This window comes from Solea solea, chromosome 13 (assembly GCF_958295425.1).
Source record: "Solea solea chromosome 13, fSolSol10.1, whole genome shotgun sequence".
Taxonomy (NCBI): Eukaryota; Metazoa; Chordata; class Actinopteri; order Pleuronectiformes; family Soleidae; genus Solea; species Solea solea.
In genome coordinates this window covers 22,671,222-22,692,563 of record NC_081146.1, presented here as the reverse complement: position 1 = coordinate 22,692,563, position 21,342 = coordinate 22,671,222, and the positions used below count along the sequence as shown (strand labels likewise).

Genomic DNA, 21,342 nt, shown 5'->3' with positions numbered 1-21,342 from the left:
AGTTTGATAGAGTGGAACAGAACATGTTCTGCAAATAGCTGCCAAGTACTAAATGCAATGTTTCTGTCGTAAAGCATGAAGAGGTAGTTTGGGGGTTTTATACATTTCCATGTGTGGCAGAAGTTGAGAAATCCTTGCATTGAGATAAGAACATCTTAACTTTACTGGAATGCAGCAAAAGTATGGAGTGAAATGTGTGTCCTTATTTTGCAACTAAAACTTTAGGATTTGCAAAAACATTTGGATTTGCTAAAAATAAATGATTGAAAATTGAAAGAAAGTGATCACAGTTTTGTTTGCAAATTGTTTTTATAAGTGCAAATGCTAAATGTTTGGTTGCAAAACAAAGCTCCATTAACAAAAAGCAAGCAGCATAATAGCTTGTAGGGGAGATGTGCTGCTGATAATCTATTGTCTTTGTTTTGATTATTTGTCTTGGTTTAATGTGTGGATTATATTCAACAATGGAGCGTGACCGGAGCTAGCTCTGCACGTGAACTGACACCTTTGTGTTTTTAACTTTTAAACTAATGTTGTTATTTAGCCTTTCTGAAACTCTTGCATGATTCATCAATTCATACAATTGTCTAACATTAGCCAGCATGAACCAGCTAACTAGGTCATGCCGACTAAAACACATTTTACAAAAACACATTTCTTCCGACTCTACCTCGACTAAGACGACGACAAAAAACAAACAAACAAAAAAAACAACACTTGCTTATACATTGCACTTATGACTAGCACTTTATAGTTTGGCTTACTTGTAGCTCTTACTTACTTCTAGCTATTGTTTGTACCCAAATGTTTAAATGCACTTATTGTAAGTCGCTTTGGATAAAAGCGTCTGCTAATGTAATGTCATGTCATGTCAGCTGGCTAGCTAATATTAGCTGGGTATGGGGCATGGGTACTTTTAATGTAATACAAAAATGTCATATTTTTGCACTGAGCACTGAGCACTTTCACATACAATGTTGAGAATACAACAGAAGAGAAGTAATAGTCATGTCATAATTATACATCCTCACCGTGTATGATATATAGTGGGGGGTCAGCAACATGTCTCTTACATTTGCCATTTTGGTACAATATTGAATAGTTTCATTAAAAGAAAACAGGTCAGGTTTTGGTCCAGTATTCAGTTATTTAGAAAAATATTGTGCCTGGGCAAATTCCCTTGCTGTCGAGTATTTAATTTTGATACATGCGTCACTACTAGGTGGCACTAGTCACCCCTCATACAGCTTCAACGAAAGGGGGCGGGCCCAGTGTGAAGCAGTGCTCGGGTCTTTCAGCAGCCAGTCCAGTGAGGAGGGAGACCTGGGCGAGTGAACGTGTAACCGCCGCTTTAGCCTCTTGCTCGACTCGGCCCTGTTGATACAAAACAGCATGTTACTCTGAAAAAAATACTGGAAAAAAGAATATAAAAAAAGCACGCCAGGGACAACTGTGGATATCAATATTATTCGGCGCCTGGAGACCGTGTGAGACACTTGAACTGCGCCGTGTGTCTGTAGGTTCGTGCTGCCTTTGTTCGGCTGTGACACCTGTCCTCCTCCACCTGCGGCATGGAGCACCCGGAGAGGGAGCACAGGTCGGACGAGGAGACAGAGTATGAAGACGAGGCGGTGGACCCCAGAATCCAGGTAACGCCAGTTTCATTGACTGTTGCTAATGTTTGTTTATGTCTTTGATTGTAGAAGCAGCAGCAGTCGTCGTCAGCACGTCTGCAGCTAACAGCAGGGACCAAAGTCCCACAAAAACATCATGTAGCCTAATGACTATTTACAAAATAATCCAGTTAACTTGATGTATTTTAAATGGTAACTTATTGATTAAACATTTCAAATGGAAAATGATGGTAATTGGGGGTATTTTTTTTGTTTTTAAATAATATTAAAGGAATAGTGATGTCAAACATTGAAATGGAATAAATTATGTCTCGGCCACATTTAGATTTTCCTTTTACATTTCCTCAGTGACTATGGGATAGGTCAGACAATAATGTAGGAAAGTTAGTTTCCTAAAGCAGATTGTTTTGAAAATGGTTTCTATGTCCAGTCAACATTCTTTAAAGTCCATTTATTGTCATATGTTCATCAGATAACACAAGTGGTACACTTGCTTCAAGAATAGCTTAAATTATGAATTGGTTGCTGTTATATTGATTATTGGCTGTTAGTTTTGCAAATTGTTAAAGAAAACAAAGGGTCAGACTCAAATAAAAGCCATATTTTATTGTTTACTGTCTTTTTTGTGTATTGTTTGCTAAATTAAAACAACAATGAACACTCAAGTGAGAGAAAAGCCAATCAAGGGGATTTCTTATTTCTCTTTGTCACTTCATTTCATAAAATCTACATTTTGGGGGATTTTCGGGGGATTTTGGTCATGGAAATAATCTGTATTAGTGTGTTTGAATATTCAGTGGTATAAATTGGGAAAATTAGAATCTTATTCTTTAATATTACCTGTGTAACTTTGATAAATTCAGAATTCAGAATGTCGGTAGTCACCAACCCCTCAAATTTCTCACGATGTGTCTACTCTTCCAGGGGGAGCTGGAGAAACTGAACCAGTCCACGGACGATATCAACAGATGTGAGACGGAGCTGGAGGTCAGTTTGCTGACGCACACTCTGCATTATCTTTGAATGTCTCTGTGCGGTTTATCTGTGGTCCCGTGGCTTGTGTCAGGTTTTGACTAATGGAGCGTGTAATCATGAATACACATGCACTCCTAAGTGTTGACTGACAGCGTGTGATATCCAACGGTCAGATTGTCTTTTCTGCCTAGCGTTATTCTGAAGGTACCCCTGTGCAGATGCAGCAGTTTTTAGCTTGACCTTTGCCCTGTCTCCAGGCCCAGCTGTTTTGTAAAGTTCTCATCATGCTCTGTGTCAGCAGATGATGTCAGTGCCAGTCAGCTGTCATAACTGATCTTTGTATCCCATTTAAACACCAGTAAAAGTGAATGGCTTACATTTATGTACGTTAGCGACATTGCACAGCTTTAAAGAGGTCAAAGTACAAAGTCTTGCTTTGCTTTGCAGTTTGAGGATTGTGCATGGTGTCAGTCAGGCAGTCAGGCAGCTCCGAGGTCAGAAGTTAAAGGCGACATAGACCGGAAGCTCCAATTAACGCTGCGTTTGTGTGTGTATCTGTGTCATTACCTCGTTTATGAAACCCTAAAGTTACAGAACAAACAGTTCAGCCACTGGTGAGAAAATAGGGTTTTATTGTTTTCCTGGGCTCTGCGAAGCGGATCGGCACTTCCGTATGTTGATGTTGTCATCAGTATACCTCACCACTCCTCTCACCACCGTAGCGCCTCCTGGTGCGGGCACTAGTCCGGGCACATCCGGTTGCGTACATTCAACCACAGAAGAAGAAGAACTACTTACTTCTTCACAGTGGACTAGATGTTACTGCAGTGAGATAAGACAGACTGACCTAAGTAAAATCAATGATATTGAATTAAATCAAAAGAATAATGCTGGGTTAGGCAACATATTTTGTGGCAAATGACCTGGGAAGACTCAACCATTCCCTGCTTTAACTTTGTGTTTCTTTAACGCACCGCCACTCTCCGTTTAATTTATGGCTGCAACTAATGATTATTTTCATAATAGTCGAGTAGAGTAATCGTTTTGTCCATAAAATGTCAGAAAAATGTTCATATTGTTTCTGTCCACAAACCAAAATGATTCAGTCTGAATGATTTCTTGGTTATATGGAGCAAAGAAACCAGACAATATTCACATTTAAGAAGCTGAAAAATCACAGAGGCTGCTATTAATTCTTTAATTAATTAATTAATTCTAAAATGTTTTAGTTATTTATGATAATGTCATTTTCTGATAAGTTGCACTAAGTATTGGTACAAATGGTAATTTAGTGATTGGTCACGTTTTAGCCCGATAATCGGCTCGCCTATTATTAAGGTCAGTTGCCACTTCATGGACACAATCTCATTTCTGAGTCGGACGGTTGAAACCTCAATGCATCAGAGACATCATGGCTTCCCTAAACATTCAACAGTGAACCTGTAGACATGTATTCCAGCTAAATTGAGCTTGTTTCCTGCATCGTTCCCAATGTTAATTTGCAAATTTGTGACCTTGTGTGTTTTTGTTTTGTCTCGTGCGTGTGATCCCCATCATCTCCACTCATTTAGTGTGAACTCAACTGACACGACAAAGACTCCAAGTTCACACTAATTGTGTGAACTTGGCTTTTCCCAATAGCTATTTTTATAGGCATCAATTATTGGCCTCTCTGCTGTGGTTTTCATATCTGTTTGATCAGTCCAACCTGTTTGCATCTCTGCAGTAGACACAAGGCCCTTGAGCATGACCCTTGTTCAGCCTCGACAAATTGAAGTAACTGCACTGCAAACTTGAAAATGAGTCTCTTTCAAGTCTGACAAAGATGTCACCTGATCAGGATCGGGACTGTCAAAAAAAGAGCAATAAAAACCCCTTGGCATCAACAAATGATGATTTTACATTGCAGAATAGTCATAGGGCTTTTTCAAGACACGCTTCAATGCTTTATCCTCCACGTGAGAGTTGCAGGGGGGCTGGAGACCATCCCAGCTGACATGGAGCAGAAAGCAGGGTGCACCCTAGACATGTTACCAGTCCATCGCTGGGTAAACATGCATACAAATGCAACACAATCTCTCATTCATGTTTATGCCCAATTTCGAGTGTCCAATTAACCCTGCATGTTTCTGGACTGTGGGAAGAAACCGGGGAAAGGTCCTCAGTTTGCGAGGACTTGAAAATAGCGACCTACTTGCTGTGAGGCAACGATGCAAGCCACTGTACCACTGTAAATGAATGAATTGACATGCTCTTTGCCAGAGACATCATAAATCACCACGATAACACCCTTGTCTTCAGTGTGTGTCCCTGGGTTCAAGCCTAGCATGAAAATCAGTTGGCTCTGATTTAAGTAATGATGGGAGACAATGTGGTGATTGTATCGTATCACTGCTTTTTTCACATTTCACAAGTAAAACAGTTCGTTATTTGAAGAATATTCATCTTGAAAGTGTAAGTATAAATGCAAACAACAGCTTTAGTTGTTTTCTTTGAAGCCAAAACTCTCTGTTTGTTGGTGAACTGATGATACATTTTTTTGACAGACTAATTTGGTTCATAACTCGTAGACAAAAAAGCCTGAGAGAGTGCAAACATATTTGATGAGGTGAAGTGCGTCACAGTGCGAGTGTCCAAGTCCTGAGTGGGAGGACGAAGACACTGCACTGCAGTCTGCTTCAGCAGCACTGAGATGCAGAGGAGATGACGGGTGGGGGGCAAGGATTCATGACTCGGCTACATTTTTTTTCTTTTTTTATGAGCTTTTTTTGTCCCATAATGTTTGACTGTGTTGCCTTGTATCCTTGTTCTACTTTTCTAGGGCAGCTTTGCAGCCCTGGAGTGGGAATAAAACAATGATTGTTAGGTTAAAATGTTGATTTCACAGCTTTCTTATCAGCTTGTTTACAACATCATTGAAAAACTGTGTGGAAACTGTCTTTTTTTTTTAAATGTAATTTTTTTCCTCTTTTCCTATTTTTCTTTCTTGTTGAACTGAAATTCTTTGACCATAAAGTTATTTGGTTCTTTCCCTAGTAATTCGTCATGCTCGAGCCAAAACTACTGTTTTCTTTTAAGTAGACGATGTTCCCGAATGCCTTGGTATTTTTCAGTTTTAATGATTTATTTTTCATAGGGAGCAAAGAAACCAGAAACTATTCACAATAAGAAGCTGAAAAATCCTCAAAATAGAAAACACATTTCATAAAAACTGAAGTGAGTCGAGAGGGTCATGAGTTTTCCAAATTAGAATGTCTTTAAAAGGACAATTTGTTGAACTTTTAAGACATTGTTTTAAATTTGATGAAATGGAATCGAGCCTCTAATCCAATACAAATCCAAAGTCGATTTATCCAAAATGGCTGAAAGTGTCAACATTTCCATGCATTCATCTGTTCACGCTCATCTGGTCACGTGTGCTTTGCAGTTTGTGCGAAACAATATTTTAGATTATTTGATTATTTTAGGTGATTAAAAGTGACCCTTACCACTTGGCCTGAGTAGTATTGCTAATTTGCAATAGCAAAATAGGTAACCAGGTCTGCTAACTAAAGCATTTCCATTTTCTATACGCAGAGTGCCACTGTAATCCTACTATAATCCTAGAAAGGTTAAAAGACCTTGGATGTTACATGTCAGCTCCTATTGTCCATGATTGCTGTATCATTGAAGAGTTACTGTGCGACTCTCAATGAATCCGATACTGTCTCGTTATCCACATTTATATGTCAGACAAGAACATGTGACCTATTGAATCCTTCTGTAATGTCTATATTTGTAAATGGTTTATTGGAAAGCCCACCCTTGTTTGAAGAATAGACGAGGCCCTTTTGGCACAAGAATGATGTCCGTTACTTAAATACCACATTTCCTTGCTGTTGTTGAGGCCCCTTAAACATGGCCTCTTAAAAGTTTATTTTTTTTATTTGTTTTTTTTATTATTAATCCCAGTATAAATGTGCAAACAAACTTTTTAGAGCCAAAAAACCCCCACTGTATTTTATTCAGAGGTCTCTTGGAACAGAGACCGCAGCGTGTTACTGGACCATGTCTGCGCTGTGTCATTAAAAATAAAAATAAAGATTCCCTGGTTTCTGTCTCAGTGTTTTCTCGGTCCATTTCTCGCTGTGTTCTCTAATCTCTTGAGGTCGGTTACATGACCGTGATGAAATGTTAGAGCCCAAATCGGTCCCAGAAAATTCCCTTTCGACGTTGAACAAGTGAACAAACAGAGCGGCCTGATGTGGAACAAATGGTTCCCTTCATACCAGATAACAAATTTATATTAGGCCTTAATTTTTCACGGGCATTTAGAAGAGATTGGCTGGAGTTGTTGTTCTTCAGTGTCTGTCGAGATGCCCTCGTTTTTTTTTTTTATTAAACTGGGTCAGTTTTCTTTGGCACATGATGCACATACTTAGCCCTGATTAGATTAAGTTTAATGGCTGGATGATGCATTTTGTTGTCCATTGTTTAGATCTACTTTTTATTGTTTTATCTTGGAGTTCTAGGCATGATTGGGTTCTCATCAGTAGTCAACTTGCAGCCTTACAAGCAGCTAGTAGGTTAAACAATTAAGAGGTACAACACGTCGTTATAAAAAAGTGTTTATTTGGAAGTGCACTGGTGAGATGGCAGTTAGATTAGATGCTCTAATGCAGTTTTAATGAAATTTGCGTTTGGCAGAGACCTTTAAATGGCCTCATTCATGTTGAGCACTTGCAAACCCGACTGTTCCCAGTGTTTTGTTTGGGATGAAATTGGGTTGATTATGCAGCACATATTTAAACATCAGAGAGAATAAAATGATTCAAATCCAATCTGGTATTCATTTTTTCCCTAAAAAAGAAAAGATAGATCTGTGATTTGCTCTGCTATGGAATTAGATTTGTGTCAATATTATCAAACAACACTTTTCACGAATCAAACACTTTTTAATAAGCAAAGAAACTATCAATTTTATCATTCAAAAATAAATATTGTACAATGCAATTGTTCATTGCGCTCCCTGGGTTGTTCTTAGCGCCGTGTTTTTTTTGTTTGTGGGCGGGCCTTGGGAAGCTGCCTGCTGATTGGCTACTGGTCTGAGTTTTGGAGCGACAGCTCAATAGACCGGAAGTCGTCACTGTCTGGAACTTGTTCCCAAGTTTTCCTCATCAACATCTGACAAAATAATTGTAAATATCTATGGTTTGTCCCATTATAAAAGTTACAATTGTTTTGTCGGATGTTGACGGAGAACGAGTTCCAGACGGACAGCAACTCCAAACCTGTGACGACTTCCGATCTATTGAGGGAGCACAAAGAATAAGTGTATTTTCAAACAATAAAATACAATATTTTTGAATGATTTAATCAATATTTTTTTTGCTTCTTAAAAAGTGTTGTTTGAAAATATTGACACAAATCTAATTCCATACTGCGTCCTGATTTGACCTAAAACTTTTTTTGTTTGTTCAAACAGGATGCGAGGCAGAAGTTCCGCTCCGTCCTGGTGGAGGCCACAGTGAAACTGGACGAATTGGTGAAGAAGATCGGCAAGGCTGTTGAGGAGTCCAAGCCGTACTGGGAGGCCCGCAGGTTGGCCAGACAGGTCAGTGTGCGCACGTTTTTTGGTTTCTAAGGCTGATTCTAGGGCCATGTGACCGGCCTCGAGTCAGATGTCCCATCATTTGTGTCAACGTGTCTTCAACGAGATTTATTCAAGACATTTCTTTGATGTGGTCTTCTTTGATCTTGCTAGATTTTATGGTCTGGTCTCTAATTTGCTCTTGGCACATGGTGAATCAGACTCGCTGATGGTGAAAACGACATATTATTTAGAGTTGGCTTCACAGACGGTAAAATTGATTTACACAATTTTTTTTTTAGAAGAGAAAATAAAATAGGTGATACGCCTTTTTGTAAACAGATTAGATTTGGAGTTAAACTTATTGACTTCACAGTCCTGTTACTATTAAATTGCTGATTTGTTTGACTTCAGCTGCTTGTTTGTGGATAAATGATAAAATAAGAGACATCTGTGCTTGAATCTTAGCCTCTGCTGAATAAAAGAGCTTTGTGTTCCCTAGTTTTGTTTTGCATAATTAAGTTCTGCTTGTTTTGGGTCAGTCATATCCCCATTTGTTGTTTTTGGTTTTGTTTGTTTTTTTCACTTGTTCAGGGATTTTAGCAAGTTTACCAGGTTGAGACTTGTTTTTGCTTTTGGGACTTAAGTGGTAGTTCTGAGTTGATGGATGCACATGATTTACAAACCTTTAAGCTAGAGAATAGAGACTGTTGGTTGTTAAGTGTGACTGGACAGCATTGTTCCAGGTCTGGACTCTTTTTTTTTTTTATCATTTCCTATTCAGCTGTTAAAACTTTAATTCATTGCTTTTTTTCTTCTTCCTCTCTGAAAACTCCCTTTTTAAACACATGTGTTTTCAGTCTATTTGCTCACTAAAAATGCAGAAAATTTTAAACAGCTTTAAAATTACATTAAAGAGGAAATGCACGGTAGTGTCAGACCTCAGTCTCAGTTCCTCTTTTTGCCTTTCCTCAGCAAAGTGTGCGCCCGTGTGTGTGTGTGTGTGTGTGTGTGTGTGCGTGTGTGTGTGTGTGTACGTACACAAAGGGCGAAGCAGCCACCTGCACATCTTGATAAGCTGTAGGAGTTCAGTCAGTGAGCAAACAACAATCCAAGAGGCTTTTTATTGTGTTGCTTTTCTCTTGTGTATATAAGACACAAATGTCTTTATATATGTGTTATATGTTGGATAAACATTCGCTGTAAGTTTGAGTGGTAATTTTGCTACTTTGTGCTGAAATAAAGGGCAATGATGCAAGAATTTCTGTGAAGTAATGCTGCAGTTAAAGTTCCTTTTTCTCAGCGGTAGTGTATCCTGTTTGAAACACGGGGAAATATACGAGGTGAAATGAACACAATTTCTAAACAGTTTTTTTGTTTGTTTTATTCACAGTTTTTCAGAACTTAATTGAAATCTAACCACACTGCACTATCCATTGAAAATATACTATATGGACAAGAGTATTGGGACATGTGACCATTACACCAAGAGGGACTGTGATGACATATTCAAATACATATACAGTACTTTAATTTACTGAGTGTGTGTCCCTGAACAGCTTCCACACTTCTTGGAAGACATTTTATGTGCGTTTGTGTCCCATTCATTCTGTAGAGCATTTATGAGGTCAGACACTGATGAGAAGGCCAGGCTCACAGTCTCTGTCCCAGTTCATCCCAAAGGTGCTCAATGAGGTTGAGGTCACACTAAACTTGTCAATTATGTTGAAATAGAAAAGGGCCTTCCTCAAAGTGTTTGATGCATAGCATTGTCCAAAATGTCTTGGTCTGAACAGGTGTGTCTAAATACTTTTGTCCATAAAGTGTTTCTCAAATGCTGCTCAAGAACTTTATAAATCAAATGAAGATGTAAGTAAAAGAAGTGCATTGACATACCATGTGGTTTTGGTGTAAAAACAAAATGTTGTGATAAGGTCCTAGCAGAACTGAAATGGGGAAGTACAGCATGTGATGATGTGGACTTCCTCTTACCTGTTGAATCACCTGCTGGCCTGACGTATTTCTGTCCCCTCCACACATTAACTTTCACTTCCTGTGCACCTGTCTGAACCAGCTTTTCCCCCACGGATGCGGCCCGAAGTTTTAAAATAGTGTTTATAGCATTGTTTACTATTAAATAAACACATTATGTTTGGTTGGTTGGTTGACTCAGAGTAAAATATCCCATCAATGATTCAATGGATTGTCTTAAAACCAGGGTTTCCCCTTCTCCATGCCCTCGTTTTGGTCTCTGGAGTCTTTTTTTTTTTTTACCTTCAACATTTAGCAGCAAGTCTGAAACTTCATTATTGCTCAAGTAACAATGCAATTTTGTTATTGTGACTGTACAAGCTTTAACTTGACTCCCTGGGAACTCTTTCCCTTGCTCTCGTGCTCAATTTGAATAGGGAAAAACTCATTATTTGCTGTAGCAGATAAGCAGCAGGCAGCGACGGGTGGAGACGAAATGACCTCAACATCAAATAAAAGATAAAAAACAGACCCAACAAATGTGAGCGCGTTGGATAAAACACATTTGCATATCAGGCATCAAGCTGGCAGCGAATGATTGGAGAGGCATTGTGTGGGAGAACAATGAGGGTTACCCACATCTTTATTTCTTTTATTGTCTATTTATCTTCAAAAATGTCACTGGAACATTAGATCTTTTTGTTGTTTGACACAATCCTTTTCCTCAAGGACACAGGAGACGTTGCATGATTTAAACCTCTGTGGAGGAACAGTGTGTAGGACCACGGGAGGACATTTACGTGGAGAAATAGGATTTTGTCACTTCTTGCTTCTTCATCTTGGGCTCTTCTTTCTCCTGGAGCGTTTCCTCTCCTCTTTTAGGCTCTGCTCACCCCCTCCCTCTCTTCGTGCAAGCGTGTTGTTTTTTTTGCCAGCTACTGCTCATCACATCAGACTTTAGCTACAGGAAATGTTGCAGGAAGGATGGATTGAAAGGTGGAGGGATTTGAGGATTTAGGGGAGGAGGAGGAGGAGGAGGAGGCAGAGACCAGGGAAAGCACAGTTGCATGGTCAAAGCCATGTGGTTGGCGTTGTGTTGCCACCGGGCCTCTACATTGTTGCATAATATTTTGACACAGTTGGGTGGGTGCATGCTTCCTTTTTATACTATTAAGTTTGACTTTTCATCACATTGTAAACAACATGGCTTAAGATTTCTAAATGTGAAAACAAGCATTTGTTGGTTTTAAAGTAGCACTATAGCAACAAGAGGAGTTTCCATTTGTTTATCTTTATTTAGCTAATTTTACACCACTTTTCTCCCGAAATGTCGTAGCTCCCTGCGTTGTTTAGTCAGGGTCATCACGACAGCAACAAGGACGCGTCGAGTGTGAGTTGAGAGACCATCAGGACCAGCAGTGAAAAGCTTTTTCTCAAACTGCTCGAGGGTTGTTTGTTGTGTTTGTCATTTGGAGTGAGCGTGTCTGTTTTGATGAGTTAAATTCAATCAACAGCCCCTGCCTTAGAGCTACAAATTTAATTTACACCAAAGTTGACTAATGAAAGTGTTTTCTAACTTTGTCTTTGAACCTAGAACCATAGCAGTTCTATATCTGAGCCTGGACTTAACTGGGTTAATTTGCCTATCGGATACTGTGATGTGGCGTCAGCAGCTGATGCTTCACTTCCTCCCCCTGCTGTGGTTTCATCTGCGTATTATTATTTTTTATTTTTTTCAACCCTAAAGCTCTCTCACACCGTATCTAGGCCAGGTGCAGTTCCTTCAAGTCTCTAATAGACGAAAAAATGCTGTTCATAGAAAAGGCCTCAGTTTTAAGAGACATTATTGTTCCTGGACATGTTTCCTCTTCACAGGAATCTAATTTGCCAAACTTAACGAACGAGGAGCTGAGATTAAAATGATAGGATTTTTCTGGGTAAAAAAAACAAAATTAGGTTAATAGGAAAACAGATGCTGTCTCTGGAGACAAACTGTTTTTTTGTCATTCCTCTTTGGCTGAATGAAGGAGAATTGGATCAGAGTTAAATTTGAAGCTTTGGTTGTTTGGTGGAGGACTTCATGTTCCACTTGGGAAACCATTACTGATTTGTATTGTTTTTATTGTCAATGTGATGATGTAAAAGTTGATCGAAAGGCTCATTTGACCAGTGAGTCTTTCCTCATCAGCCATGACCGATGAAGGGTGTGACTGAGGTTTTTCAATGTCCTTTATGAATGTTTGACTGTAATTATTGACATGTTTTCGTAGCAAAGTGGTCTTTGATGAAAAGATGATTGAACTCTGGCTCAGTCTGATCCAAACAATGTGCGGGAATGTACGTTGCTGTTCCCTTCTCTGTTATCTTTCTTCTCTAACAAGTTACCACAGCATGCATTCTTTATTTCACACTCTCCTGAATAATTGAAAGGCTTGTAGAACTAAATTATTTTTCTTCCCAGAGATGGAGAGAGAGAGAGAGAGAGAATTGCAGCTCACGGTGTTTGAAGCACACACGTGTCCCTCTGGAGACTCGTCTCTGTGAAAGTTTAACGGGCTGCATGCAGGGTGATTAAAGTGTGCAAGCATAGGGAGGGAGGGAGGGAGAGGAGAGATGAGGATGACTAGGAGGAAAGAAAAACAAATAAGAAGTGGTCTGCAGTGAAAGATGGAGGGAGGCTACAGGAAAAACTGGAGCAGTGAAAAATCTGAGCTACAACTGCTGATATTTATGATCAGAATTAGGTGACATTAATCATTTAGGCCTTCATACATACTGTATGAACTGCCTGCGATGTTTTGCAAATCTGCAATCGTTCTTTGTCTTCATTTTTCTCCCTCCTTTCAGTAATGATCGACATAACAACATGCGACGCAAACGAGAAGAAAACACAATTGTGTCTTTTCCTTCGCTCCTTCTGTTAAACTGAACAAAAAACCTGTAGAATTTACAGGGTTTCTTAAATGCATCTCGTAGCTGCTCCTTTAAGCTCAACACGCTGGGAATTCTGCAGAAATGACTGAATTTACCACAGTCATTGAATGCATCTCATAGCTGTTTCTTTTGGCAAATAATACGTAGAGAATAGAAACTTTTATTTGTCATTTATTGACTTTGAAATAGCTGTTTTTCTTGTTGCTTGTAATGCTCCTCCCTAGTCTATTGTGTAGTTATGTGACCCGTCCGTGTTTGTTTGTTTTTATCTAGTGGAAAAGGGACATAACTTGCCTCAAAGCTAACTTATCTACACCACAATATAATAAATAGGACAAAGAGAAGAGAAATTACGAGATAATTATGTGGTTAATCCTTTATTTTCATGCTGTATTTAGTCATTTGTGGAACTACTGTGCTTCATTTATCCTGCGGAGCATCTCACATGCGTTCCAGACTTTTTTGAAGTGAATGTGCCGTCTGTTCTGGAAGACATTCAAGTCAAGTGTGAAGCCATGAGTCTGGATTTTCCTTCAAGTCCCTCTCCGCAGGTTAGGTTCTCATGTGACAGAATGTGGGAGGCAGAAGGAGAGGTGGAGAGCATGTGTAGGAGATAATTCTCACGGGCAACGTGACAGAAGGGGAGGAGGTGGAGTGAGAGAGAGAGACTAAATCCCTGCAGCACACGTGGTGGTTCTGTGAGGCTGTAAATAATTTGTAGGCCTGAGTGATTTTTGCTTTTCTCGCATCTTTATCGGCAGTGGGCTTGATAAGAGTAGAGTTTGGTGTCTGGGGAACTGGTCTTGACTCAAATTTAACACCAGATCATAGGATTTAAAGGAAATGTAGAGACCTGACAAAACATTAAAACCACTTATCTGTTCACTGATGTTTTACAACCAATTATAGAGAAAAAAAACTATCTTATTTATTTATTTATTTATTTATTTCTACATAAACTTACTGAAAGATACCGAATACATGCCGTTTGTAATTAAATTAAAGTTCCAAGTCAAAATGTTGGTGAGTGTATTTTTGGTTAAATGCTTATATGAGCAACATAACGGATATAAATTTTAAATTCAGAAAATTAAAACGATACTAATTCCCGTGTAAAATCATGACATTTCGACCTCAGTGTTGGAACCAATCGGTTATATTGTCTGGAAGAATGAGCCTGTGGGGGTGAGGGTCAATATTTTGAGGCTTGTAGTGTAAACAAGACTTCTTTCACTCTATCATGTTTACAGTCTGAGGAGCAACATGACAATGGATTTTGCAACATCTACAGCTGTATTTAGTTTTTGGCTTATCTCTTGTAACAGCTGGCTGCATACGAACACAGATCGGTTAAAAAGCCAAAAGCTGATGCACATCTGTTGACGTGTTCCACCTCTTTTGCTCTCGTCGTGGACCATTTACCTGTGGCCTGCTCACATGCGATTTGTAGAAGTAGAGAAACCAGAAGGCTTCAGACCCAAAATACGCAGATTCACAGAATTACAGAATCTCTGTTTGACTCAGAAACAGGAGGCGGGTCAGGTTTCGATGATAATCAAGTCATATTATGACCTTGTGACTCGTGTATAAACACTTTTCCTCTTGTTATTAGTGTTGTGTTGATGTGACCGGGCCCCAGCACAGAAACACACACATACAGTACACTGTAAAAGACGTTACTGCAAGTAACATGTGTCTTATTTTATCGCAGTGTGCGACACAAAGCAGATCACATGACGGCAACAAAGCAGAGGTTGTATGAATCGTGCTGCAGCAGCATGTGGATGTCCCGTCGATAATGAAATTACACCGAGCATGTGGTGATGTCACAGCATCTGCAGACCAGTGGACAAGCTGAGGGGAAGACAAATACTGTCTCTGTGGCTGAGAAGTTGCATGTTTTTATAAACATATTCAGTGTATTTTAATAGTTTGTCGCATTTTATAATGTAAATAAAGCAACATCTGACAAATCTGTACGATAATTAAATAAAACAGTGGTTTAAAAAATGTATTCCAGTCCTGTTATTGTTAGTAGTACTGTCAATCATGATTAATCAAATCATTTGTCACGTGACAGCTACCTAGTCACTGTCGTGCTGTTAAACAACAACGGCAGGGAGGATACAGGGCACAAGTCACTTTATTGTGGTGTGTATTTGCTTTCCTAGGTTTTCATATGGTTTGAATTGCTTGCGGCATTTTGTTTATTATACTTTGTCAGCTGAAGCAAACCATGTTAAGTGTTTGAGAACCGCGGTCTTTTTTTACAAAGCCCTCTTGTGGGCGTTGTAAAAAACCCCGAAATGACTCAAAAAAAGATTTGTTCAATTTACTGTCTGAGAGTAAAAGATCCGAGTCAGTAAAAAGAGTCGAACTTCCCAACACTAGTGTGCAGCGTGCCTGTTGTTTTGTTTCTGGTCGAGCTAGATGCGGTGTGGTGTTGTAGTTTTTCTAACGTTACTAGAAAAACTACAACACCACAAAACATAAAGACCTCCTCTTTTTTTAGGTGAACATAAAAGAGTCAAAGCAGGTTAAGATTCTTTGTTTTGCATATTTGGATCCATACGCAGATCTTGAAGACCATGTCTGCGTCCTCACCTTTTCCCCTGGTGCCCCTTTATCCACAGACACACACACACACATGGATCAGACCGATTATTCATGCGGCGAACACAACCACGGTATTGTGTTATTGTGCGGTGTGACGAGCCTCAGCTGTGTCCTCCAGATGATGATGATGATGATGTCAGGGACATCTCGTGTGAGACGGTGCTACATCATGGCAACAAAGGGCTTTTCTGTCGCTGCTTGTTAACATTTCTAAACCCTCAGAGTCATAAATGTGTCAAAGTCAAACTCAACGTGATTGATTCAGGGAGTTTCTCACAGACGGGAGCTTACATATGGTTTGACCCCTTCTTCTCCTTCTTCTTCTAGGTGAGATTGGCCAGTGGAAAAAAAAGAATATAAATATCTGCTGTAAATCCATTTTAAAATCTCATCTCTTTTAATCTGTAGCTGCTTGTAATTGTACGTTAATTGACTTTAAATATTTAAAAATGATTGGAAAGGGCAGAGAAGTCTTAAAAATGCTACACAAACGCACAAATGGCTAGTGTAGTGTGTTCCATCCTCACCTTGCACACTGGACCTTTAAACCGACACAGCTGGTGTTTACAGCTACATACCATAATGGACCAGAGTTGAAATGACTGCATTAACATCATTAAATATCTGTGTCTGTGCTGCAGGCGCAGCTGGAGGCTCAGAAGGCCACACAGGACTTCCAGAGGGCAACGGAGGTCCTGCGGGCAGCGAAGGAGACCATCTCACTGGCCGAGAACAGGCTCCTGGAGGAGGACAACCGGCAGTTTGACTCCGCGTGGCAGGAGATGCTCAACCACGCCACGCAGAAGGTGCCTATAAAGATTTTCCACCTCATAAAATCTCGACAGAATGTTGACGAGAGTCTTTTAACGCTGATGCTTGAACCATCACCAGGTGATGGAGGCTGAGCACGGCAAGACGATGAGCGAGCTGGCGCACAAGGAGACGGCTTCGAAATACGCGGCAGCCAACAGTCGCATGAAGCAGCTGGAGAAGAAACTCAAACGCACCATCAGCAAGTCAAAGTAAGAGTCTCAAAGATAGACTTTGAGATAACTTGGATAAAACAGTGTCCTGGAGTTTCTGGAATTGTCTGACTGTAAACTGTTAAAACCCAAATTTAAAGATGGCAAACTGTCGTGACCCAAATCACAATCTAAATCATGACGAGAGCAATTTTGTGCATAATTTTCCAGCCATAACTGTAACGCCTAATATCATTTTGAATGGATAAATAAATCATTTCCCATAGATGTTTGGTGAATTCATTAAAACGTAATGTTTTGCCTGTGATTTAAAACACGTCAACATAAATCTTGACTAAGAGAAGGTTGGAAGAATTCAGCAAATTTAGCTTTGGTGTTTTTATAAATGTGTGATACCTGGTTCTGTGTTGACTCAGAAGGGTGTGCTCTAGCATCTCCCTCTCTGCCACCAGGTTGCTATGGTGATAGTGTGGAAACTGCTCTTTTCTGGGTTAGCCTGTATTTTTCCCCCTCTGATCTAATATCTTCCTCTCGTCTCTTTCCTGACCTCCTCCTCCTCCACAGGCCCTACTTTGAGATGAAGGCAAAGTTCTATCTGCAGCTGGAGGTACGTAGTCGCCTCAAACTTTCATCCCTTTTGTGTCATTTTCAAAGAGTGTTTTTGAGGCTGTCGCTCACACGGCCGCCGTCCTTGTGTCCCCGTCCAGAACCTGAAGAAGAATGTTGACGAGCGTCAGGCCAAACTGTCTCGGGCCAAAGGCGACTACAGGACGGCCCTGCAGAACCTGGAGATGATCTCCGACGAGATCCACGAGCGGCGGCGGAACTCCGCCATGGGCCCGCGGGGGAGGGGCGTCGGCGCAGAGGTCGACGGCGTTTCTGGGGACGACATCTCCAACTTCAAAATGGAGTCTGACGGCATATCCAGTGAGTCACAGCGCGACACACTTACATCACCATCGTCTCTAACTGTCGCCACTGCTCTGTTGCCGTTGGAGACTGAAAACGTTATATTAACAGAGACTGAAAAGGTTTCTATTCAGAGGTAATTGAATGAGATGAGCTTTATGAGGCACTTTCTTAAGTTCATCTGTTGGTCTGTTCCTCTGAATCCCTGGAAAGTCTCATCATGGAATCAAATTAAAGGTTTCAGGGAAAATTAGGTTAAGAGCCGATCACATCCTCCAGAGTGAAAGAAGGCATTTTCCTGTTTAACGGCTTCAACTTTACTTGAGAACAAATTCTGACTTGATCTGAAAGAAATGGATCAGTTCTTTGGTCTATAAATCGGTGTAAGATATCGTTAATAAAGTGTCCATTTAAACCCCATTATGATTTATGAAACATTTATAGTTCACCGTCACAGAGAGAAGGAATCGTGGCTCCTGATTGGATACAAAGAGTCTAAGAGACCAATGTGATGGAACGTGGAGCTATTTTAAGTATAAATGAAGGATTTTATTGACGGCAGAACCTTTACAACCAGTGTGTACTTGTATTAATGACTTAATGTTTTTAAATGTCACCATTATTTTGTTGTAACATTGACACCATAAAGACTTATCAAATATTCAAATATTCATAAACATTATGCAAAATGATCAAAAGTCGCTCGTGCCTCGTCTACTCGACCTTTTTACGCCTCATCTTTACTGGCCTTGACTGTGTAGTGGATTGATGGCGTTACCGTGGTAACCACAGTAAGAGTGGAGGTATGACTGCGTTATAAATAACACGTTTGGTCTCATACAGATGTCTGTGATGTGTTTGGGTGACAGTTTAAAGTCAGTCTCTGTTCTATTCTTATCAGCACTCACGCTTCTTTTCTTCTCTGCCTTTTATCTCGTCATCCCTTCTTTTCTTTTTTCCCCGTCCCTCCTTGTGTCCTCTGTCCACCACTTTCCCTCGTCCGTCCTCCCTTTCTTGTCTCTCCATCTCCACCCTCTTGTTCTCCCTTTACCTCCCTTGCAGTGGCCTCGGTGAGTTTCGACGACGACACGTGCGGCGGCAGCGGCAGCATCATGTCCGAGGAAGACTCGGAAACTCGCTCCACCTGCAGCCTGAGTTCACCTCCCTGCAGCCCACAGGACCTCATGTCGCCCTGCCCCTTCGGCAGCTCCTCCTCTTCATCATACATTTCCTCCTCGTCCTCTCCATCGCCGACTCCCTCCTCCTCTTCATCCTCATCTTCCCCCGATCCACCGTCCAGGCCCCACAGTCTGGATCTTCCCTCCACCGCGTCGTTGTCAGACTTCAGCCTCATCTCACCGGTGCTCGGCCCGCGCAGCGAGTGCAGCGGAGCGTCGTCGCCTGAATGTGACCGAGAGAGAGGTGAGCAAATGGAAAATATGCTTAAACAGATATGATGTTGGAACTCAAAGCTTTAAAGGTCCTTCATAAAGTTCAGACAAGTTTTCCTCCTGCTCTGAGATGACTTTGCTCAATGAGCTGTTGTATGCAAAAAAAAATTACAGTTGTCATTCAGTGCGTTTACATACATGTTAAAATTCTGATTTTAGTCGGACTAAGACATTGATACCTTAGTCCGACTAAGTGCGAGCTAGTCTTAATCGGACTACCTGGATAATGTATACGCTTCATCAGACCGGAGTCGGACTTGGCGTGAAGGTCAACAGGAAACTGATTCAACACGCACTAACTTATAGCGAGAGCGCCACCTAGAGGCAGAGTCTATGGAAGCCCAAAATTATGAGATAACCTGTCATAATTATGGGATAGAAAGACAAAATTATATTTTTTTTTTTCGAGGAATTTATTATATATATATATATATATATATACATATATATTATATACAGATATTTTTATTATCACGTCTTAAGTTTCACCTCTTTCTTTTGTTTTTTTTCTGGAGGAAATGGGAGTCAGATGTACAAGGACAAAAAATAGTATCTGGGTCACACACACACACAAACATAACAACATGAACGTCTCACTGACCTTCTTGTCTGCTGTAGGTGACCGTGCAGAAGGTGCAGAGGTGGAGCTGGACAATGCTGCCTCCATCACCACAAACACCATCACAAACATCAGCAGCAGCTCCACTGCATCGATGAAGAGGACCTTCAGTCTGGAGGCTCGCTTCAGCTTCCTGAACTTGCGGCGACCTCGACCCGACACCGCCAAGAAAACGGACGGCTGTTCCCGGAAGACAGAGTCGGGACTGTCTGGAGTCTTGGTCAAATGAGTCTGATGGACTCAAAAAACTCTGAACTCACAAAAACTCACAAACTCTGACTCTGTATTGACTGCACTCCACTGTTGAGCATGTGTTTTTCGGTGAACTGCGATGGAAGGAAAATACGGTGGAGAAGGACGTGAACTCACTCCCCGAGCACCGTCACTGTCGTAAAAGCTGCTGTTATTGTTAAATAATTTGTATTTCTGTCAAAACAAAATGGAGAATTGTCTTACTTTTAAAATAGCACTGGGCTTGTTGTTGTAAACCACACACAGAGGTGAACAGAAAGTGTGACTCTTATTTCTTTCTCTTCTGTATTTGGTAGAAGACCATGTGGTATTTGTATCGTGTAGTTCAGACTCTCTGGACCTTCAAATGTTTAGTCTCTTCACTTTTATTTAGGTTACTTGATACATCTCTCATATCAATACAATAACATCATAGAAATTTACAGTAAATGCACATAAATAAAAGAATGTGATCAGGTAACATTTACTTTAAGTCCCTTTTTATTAGCATCGTTGCTAAGACGTAGAAAAAACTGCTGATAACCACTTAGTCTTTAATAATATGCTTAAAAAGGGACTTAAAGTAAAGTCGTCTCTTTATAATGTGCTGTAATATAAAGCCAGGCGATGTAAATTGTATTATGTTTCTTGAAACTATGTTTCTCTTAAAGATGAAATGTTGAATTTATAATAAATAAATAAAAAAGCACTTGTCTAAATGAACACACTGGTGTTTTGGTCTGGTGACACGCGGTGGATGAGTGATAGTAAAGACGTTAAGCTAAGTACATTTTTAGGAAATTAAATTAGAACAACTTAAAGTTAAAGATACATTAATAAAAATAAAACACCCTGGTTTGGTCTTTGTCGTGGTACAGGGTGTCTGCGGGGTCTTAAAAAGTATTAAAAGTTGATAAATCAATTTTAGGAATATGAAGGCCCTTAAAAAGTATTAAAAAGTCTTAATGGCGATTTCATAGAGTTTGACTGCAAAATGTATGCATGAATGTATTTATTTTCCTCCTCGCACAGACATGCTCACTCTGCAAGATCGGCTCAGGGCAGCGCGCGTACACATGATGCTACGCATCTTGCGACAGCGAATGCGCTCCTACTCGCGGTGCGAAATAATATGCAAAATTGCAGAAAAAAAAATCCAAAATCGCCAGAGATGGAAAAATGTAAGTTTGCGGACTCTATACTATACTATGACTTCTTTGGTGATTTTGAACGACATACATCACTATGACTTTTTCGACTCATTTTGGACGACATACTATACTATGACTTTTTCGACTCATTTTGGACGACATACTATACTATGACTTTTTCGACTCATTTTGGACGACATACTATACTATGACTTTTCCAACTCATTTTGGACGACATACTATACAATGACTTTTCCAACTCATTTTGGACGACATACTATACAATGACTTTTAAGTGA

The 21,342-nt window shown here is 40.2% G+C and overlaps 1 protein-coding gene across 1 annotated transcript; it reads left to right on the top strand.

The window, feature by feature from the left end:
• The first annotated feature begins 1,288 nt into the window (after positions 1 to 1,288).
• sh3bp5b (SH3-domain binding protein 5b (BTK-associated)) lies at positions 1,289 to 20,615 on the top strand. The gene is made up of 9 exons (XM_058648625.1): positions 1,289 to 1,649; positions 2,559 to 2,621; positions 8,074 to 8,202; positions 16,341 to 16,505; positions 16,591 to 16,721; positions 17,247 to 17,289; positions 17,390 to 17,609; positions 18,654 to 19,013; positions 19,661 to 20,615. Exons 1-9 carry the CDS (start codon positions 1,572 to 1,574, stop codon positions 19,888 to 19,890), a joined length of 1,419 nt encoding a protein of 472 aa, XP_058504608.1. The 5' UTR covers positions 1,289 to 1,571; the 3' UTR covers positions 19,891 to 20,615.
• Positions 20,616 to 21,342: the final 727 nt, after the last annotated feature.